The sequence below is a fragment of the Medicago truncatula genome, chromosome 8, assembly GCF_003473485.1.
Source record: "Medicago truncatula cultivar Jemalong A17 chromosome 8, MtrunA17r5.0-ANR, whole genome shotgun sequence".
NCBI lineage: Eukaryota > Viridiplantae > Streptophyta > Magnoliopsida > Fabales > Fabaceae > Medicago > Medicago truncatula.
The window spans coordinates 43,201,461-43,208,128 of NC_053049.1; the positions used below are offsets into that span (position 1 = coordinate 43,201,461).

General features: G+C 30.1%; 1 protein-coding gene across 1 annotated transcript; it reads left to right on the forward strand.

Annotated features, from left to right (window-relative positions):
* Window positions 1-2,390: 2,390 nt before the first annotated feature.
* On the forward strand, window positions 2,391-3,457 carry LOC11438537 (transcription factor HEC3). Its single transcript, XM_024771780.2, has one exon. The coding sequence runs from the start codon at window positions 2,462-2,464 to the stop codon at window positions 3,257-3,259; it is 798 nt and encodes a 265-aa protein (XP_024627548.1). The 5' UTR covers window positions 2,391-2,461; the 3' UTR covers window positions 3,260-3,457.
* The last annotated feature ends 3,211 nt before the right edge of the window (window positions 3,458-6,668 follow it).

A 6,668-nucleotide genomic window follows, 5' to 3' on the forward strand; every position in this document is an offset into this window, starting at 1 on the left:
TATATCAACGTCCTTACCGTTATCAATTAACCTACTTAAAACTACACTGATATAACACATTTATAGTTAACAACTGAGTTGTATTTACATGAAAATGCATAGAGAACTCTATTTAACCGACTATCGATAAAGGATTTCATTTAATGAATAGTTGGCCATTTAAATTGGTCTTGGATTTTTGAGTTTGTAAACCGAAATTTTGAAGTCGCCATCCAACCAATCCCAAAATGAGTGAAGGAGACGGGGAGCGAATTAAATTATAGCAAGGAGCAAAAGGCATATGAAAATGGCAATAAATGGGAAGCAGCCCTAGGATTTCAGTGCACCTAACATCAAATTGGAGAGAGGAACCAATTCAATTACTATTTTCACCGTTAGCTACCTAGGCAGTGCATATGCATAAATACACTAATTAAGATAGAACGATTTCTATTATTTTCATTAGATGGATGCATATTTGATTAATGGTCGTACACATTGATGAGTCCAATTGCTACACGAAAATCATTCATATAAATATATATTTGGTTTGATATGTATGGATTGTCTAATTTTATCTAACAATCGTGATTTTTGACTAACTTATCACTATGTATGTTTTTATACATATATTTATTTCCCTTAAAAAATAAAATACAATTGATTTATCAATTCATAGACGTTAGTTAATTAAAACTAACCATGTATGTTTTTATACATATATTTATTTCCCTCTTTTGAGCCCTCTTGCACTTTTTCACGAGTGAGCTGTGAAACCTTTCTTATGCTTGCCTTGATAGGATTTGTTTATGTTTTATATTTTTATAAGTAGACATGTATTTCTTTGTATTTGTTCTCTTGTATTGTTGTATTCTTGTTTTTTTTTTTTTCTCTCCGTGATTTGTTTCATTGTATTTTTTGCTTTGGCTTTGCCCTTCTTGAGGCTGCTCTTTCCGTCACTTGACCTCTTTACAATTAAAAAAGTATAAATATATCACAATATTTTCATAAGCTCTTGTAAACACTTATAAAAAAAACGGCTTAAATATGTATTTCATCCTTGCAATTAGGGGTCGTTTAAAAATTGGTCCCTGTAATCGCTAATCCTGACAATTTACCCTTGCATTGTTTAATCATTTAAAATTTCGTCCCTCTCCCCACTTAATCACTGCCGCGTCACTAATTTGACGACGTGGCAATCACTATCACAAATGAAATTCCAATTTTACCCCTGAGTTTCCAATTCTTTCTTCAATATTTTGTCCTCTTCTTAAGGGCAAAATTGGAATTTTATATGTGGCAGTGATTAAGTTGGTCAAAGGACGAAATTTTAAATGATTAATGATTGCAAGGCTAGTTTGCAAGGATTACGAATACAGGGACCAATTTTTAAACGACCCTTGATTGCAAGGATGAAATACATATTTAAGCCTAAAAAAAACCTCTTAACATGACACTTCAAAATATTTCAAGACAATAATATTATTTTATTAAAGTTCAATTTCGTCTACATTTATTGGATAGGTCACAAAAGTCTACTTTTGGATTAACTAAAAGGCCTGTTTTTTATTTAGATAATATTAGGTCTAAAATAAATTAGTCAACACATATTTAATCGTGTGACGTTACATATATATTTATAATGAAATAAAAATTTTAATAAAATAAATTGTCTAAAAATATAACTATGAACTGAACTAGACTAGTATTTTTGAAGTTGGGATAGGAGGGGCTATAGCTAGGTATATGGATCAATCTCATGACTTTGTAGAACTACATTCGTTCAATTCAATTCAACCACTTTAATTTGCTGCACTGCACCATGCACTACCTTTTCTTTTCATTCATTTGTCTACATGCTTTTTGCAGTGACTCCCCTTTCAGTAAAAACCCCTTCCTACATATATAAATTACTTTCCCTTTTCTTTCTCAATTCTCTCCTTTCCTTTTGGGCCCCCTCTATACCCTCTACCCTCTTTTTCAACCATCAAAAACCTTCTTCAACGTTTCATATACAATACAACAATAAAAAAAACTTTCAAGCTAGGTAATATATTTTTAACCTCAATCTCCTTAATTTCTACTCCTTCACATTAATTATCTCCTCTTCTTCACACATGTGTGCGTTAACTATTATTTATAAGTAGCGTTGTTTCATTTCATATGATCATATCCAAAAATTTATTCTCTTCTTCTCTCATTCTCTTATCGTCTTTTGAGTTTGAGTATCATTTATATTCGTTTTATTGAATATTCATTTCTTCTGTTGTTCAAAAAAAAGTTGATCAAATATCTCAAATTAACCCCTTTTTATTGTTTATTCCCTCTTATCTTTTAGCTAATTAAAGTTTTTTTTTTGGTAGAATTTTAGCTAATTAAAGTATTAAATCAATAAAGATACACAAGATCATCTAACTAGCTAGATCCATCAAAATTAGAACCTAACACTTCATATTTTTCATATATATAATTGTTTTTGGTCATGGAAAATAACCAAAATAATACTAGTAGCGCATTCACAAGCACTTGGAATCTTGAAAAAATGGAAACAAATGAACAAAACCGTATTATTCTCCAACAAGATCATCATCAAGTTCCTATGAATTCTTCTGTAATTTGGCCACAAAATAACTACAGCAACATGATCATGGCACCACCACCACCACCATCTTCATCAGGTTCACTCAGTGACATCTTAGGGATCCATCGAATCGAAGACGTAGAAGAACAAGAAGAAGAGTTAGGAGCTATGAAGGAAATGATGTACAAGATTGCAGCTATGCAACCGGTGGACATCGACCCAGCAACGATTCGAAAACCAAAACGAAGAAACGTTCGAATCAGCGAAGATCCACAAAGTGTTGCAGCTAGACATAGAAGAGAAAGAATCAGTGAGAAGATTCGTATCCTTCAAAGACTTGTTCCTGGTGGAACTAAAATGGATACAGCTTCTATGCTTGATGAAGCCATTCGTTATGTTAAGTTTTTGAAGAGACAAATCAAGTTGCTTCAATCCACTCCTCAAAATCAACAACAACAACACATTCAATTGCCACTTTCATCACAATGCATTAATTCTACAACTCCTAGTGCTTTGTTATTGTCCCCTTCTTCCGGTTGTGACGTTTGGCCTTTTGCACCAAATTTACTACTCACTTCCACAACAGCTGCCACAGTGGACTTACCCGCCGGAGTTCAATTTGACGCCGGAGGACATTCACATGTTCATGCTTGTGATGGCTCATCAAGCTTTAACCATCATGAGGTAATTAGTGAGTGATTAATTAGTTAGGTTAAATTATATTATACTTAAATATTTTTATCTATGTATAAAAAGGACAGTCCATATTGCACAAGGTTTCACCAAGTGAAGTTTGCATAGGGTTGATGATTGTCTTCCCAAAGAGAGAAAAAAAATTCAGAATTCGAACTCATGACCTATGTCTTCTGTATAAGACAACAACCTTACCATTATTTATGTATGTGTATGAAATTGGAGAAGTATTTTTTATATTAGTATATGTATGTAACTATATAAGTTGATGATGAGTTTAGAGAAAGAGAAAAAAGAGGAAAAATAAATTAAAGAGTGAAGACGTATATATATATAGCTAGGTAGTATAGAGTAAAGTTTGATAGGGGAAATTGATCATGTGAGAGGGAAAAAGGTTTGTTAGGATTGTTGACTAAAGGTTGTGAAGAATAATCATAACGTTTGGCTTTGGTTACGTATAGAGGCATATATATATATATATATATATATATATATATATATATATATATATATATGTGTGTGTGTGTGTGTGTGTGTGTAATTATAAGAATAGAATAATGTGTATGCAGTTTGATTGTTGGCCGGAAAGTTTGTTTGGCCGACTCTCTTTCTGGGAATAAATTCAACAGTGACGTGAGAAACTATATAAATATTTATTGATCAATTTATAGTTATATAGTAATATCTCTCTATCTAGATTTCTTTTCTGTCTTTCTGTGCCTCTTTTCCATCTCTGTATATAAACATAATTACACATATGCATGCTTATTGGCATGTGTGCCGTATCTAAACAAACACACACAGACTCAAAGAGTGATTTGTACTCAACAAAAGACAGTGTATAATGTTAGAGTTTAACTAACTATTTATAGGTCTAGGTTTTGATATATTCTGATAATGTTGGTTGAACATGATTCCAAGACATAACTCGTGGTTACTTAAAGCTGAAGGTTCCTTATTATTAAAGGCCTGTGTGTGTATAGAACTGAAATGATTTGCATTTTATCTAAAGGAAGGAACTCTTGCTTAATGCTACTGTTTCCTGGTCGCAGCTGAATTGATTTTTTTATATACTTAGGTTTTTTTTTTACATGTTGAGGGTATTTTTTTAATGGAAAATTAAGTTTAGGGTTTTAATTTTGAAAGTAGTATATGCCATTCATTATGCTATGTCAAGTATGTTTTTTCTTGAAGTGTGTCTATTATTGACCTCTAAAAAATGATTTAAATGTAAATCTTTACTATTTTTAGTAAAAAAAAATTTGTAAAAATATAAAATCGAGATCTGAAATTATATCTTATTAAAAAATACTTAAAAATAGTAGAGTCCACCTTTGGAGTTCGGATCGTATCTATATTAGACAACTCTTTTTTATTTTATTTTTTTTGTTATATTTTAAGGGGGAGTTTGTTCAATTATTTTTGTAGATTTATTCGTAGGAATAACTTTTCTGGAAATATAAGGATGATAGCCTTGTTCAAAAATATTTTAAAAAATATATCCGTTAATATGATAATATTCACAAAAAAATACCTTTATAATACAGAGGTTAAATGATAATCATACATAAATATATTCTCATCGATATGAGAACTTTATTAGCACCCTTTTCTTTGAATTTTTTTTTCTATTTCTTGGAAATTTTATACACACGAATAAAATTTAATAAAATTATAACAAACATAGGGATGCATATTTCTATCATTTTATTATTAAAAATCTACAAAAATAACATGAAACAAACGCACCATAAATACTTAATTATATAAAGTATTAAATGTTTCTAAAAAAATTGGCATAGCTTATGCATTTAAAACTTTTATTTAATGGCAAATTGAATATAGGCTGACTTGAATATATTAAAAATGAGAAGTGAGTACATGCATACTCAAATCCATTAAAAAAAGATAAAAGAACAAGTAGAAGAGCAAATCCCACAAGCAAAGACAACAAAAAAAAAGGAACACAACAATATCCAAAGGGAAGCATCCAAAAACAAATCAGAAGCAAACAAAACCAGAGAGAGCTCAATAAGGGATAAATAGCAGTGCTCCAAAGGGATTGTTTCTTATGCTTTAATTTCTGAGCATTTCTAACTTATAAAATGATATGAGATTCTCTCTTTCAGAAAGAAAAGAAAAATCATAAACAAAAAAGCACGAGAGAGAAAGTTAGAAAGAGAGAGAGGGGCAATTTATTTATATAATTTTTTTACTAGACTGATTTCGTATTTATATAGGTTTGAATCTTCTTGGATAGTATATATATATATATATATATATATAAAGGACTAGACCACTAAATTCATCTCGCACTTTGTAGGAAAGTATAAAAAAAAAATCAATGAAATTCTATACTTGAAAAAGAAATTTAAGTTAAAGTTTAACCATATTAATGTTTTTAAGAATCAGAGACCAAATTTAATACTACTCATACTAATCCTCGAGAGATGAATTGTTTTTCGGTAAATAAAAGGGGAGATAATGATTTTTATAAAGATATATGAATTGATTTATACCCCCCATAGTCCCAGTCCGAATTTATTTATATTTTTTTGGAAAAAAAGATTTTTTATACTATAACAAAGAACTTCTTTATACGTCTTCGTGAGCTTATCTCAGTAGGTACTGACAATGCATAAAATATGCAAGGTCCGGGGTTCGAACCCTGATCACCACCAATAAAATTAAAGAACTTCTTTATACAGTAAATCCGTTTTAAATAAGGGTAGAATATATATATATATATATATATATATATATATATATATAAAGGACTAGACCACTAAATTCATCTCGCACTTTGTAGGAAAGTATAAAAAAAAAATCAATGAAATTCTATACTTGAAAAAGAAATTTAAGTTAAAGTTTAACCATATTAATGTTTTTAAGAATCAGAGACCAAATTTAATACTACTCATACTAATCCTCGAGAGATGAATTGTTTTTCGGTAAATAAAAGGGGAGATAATGATTTTTATAAAGATATATGAATTGATTTATACCCCCCATAGTCCCAGTCCGAATTTATTTATATTTTTTTGGAAAAAAAGATTTTTTATACTATAACAAAGAACTTCTTTATACGTCTTCGTGAGCTTATCTCAGTAGGTACTGACAATGCATAAAATATGCAAGGTCCGGGGTTCGAACCCTGATCACCACCAATAAAATTAAAGAACTTCTTTATACAGTAAATCCGTTTTAAATAAGGGTAGAATATATATATATATATATATATATATATCCTTTTATGAATGTGTCTTTTAGCAAAGTTATAACTAAAAAGTGGAAATGGATTGCTAAAAGATACCTTCGTGGGTGGCTTCTAGCAAAACCATATATATATATATAACTTGCACTTTAGTTATAACTTTGCTAAAAGAGACCTAAATGTGTGATTTCCACTTTTTAG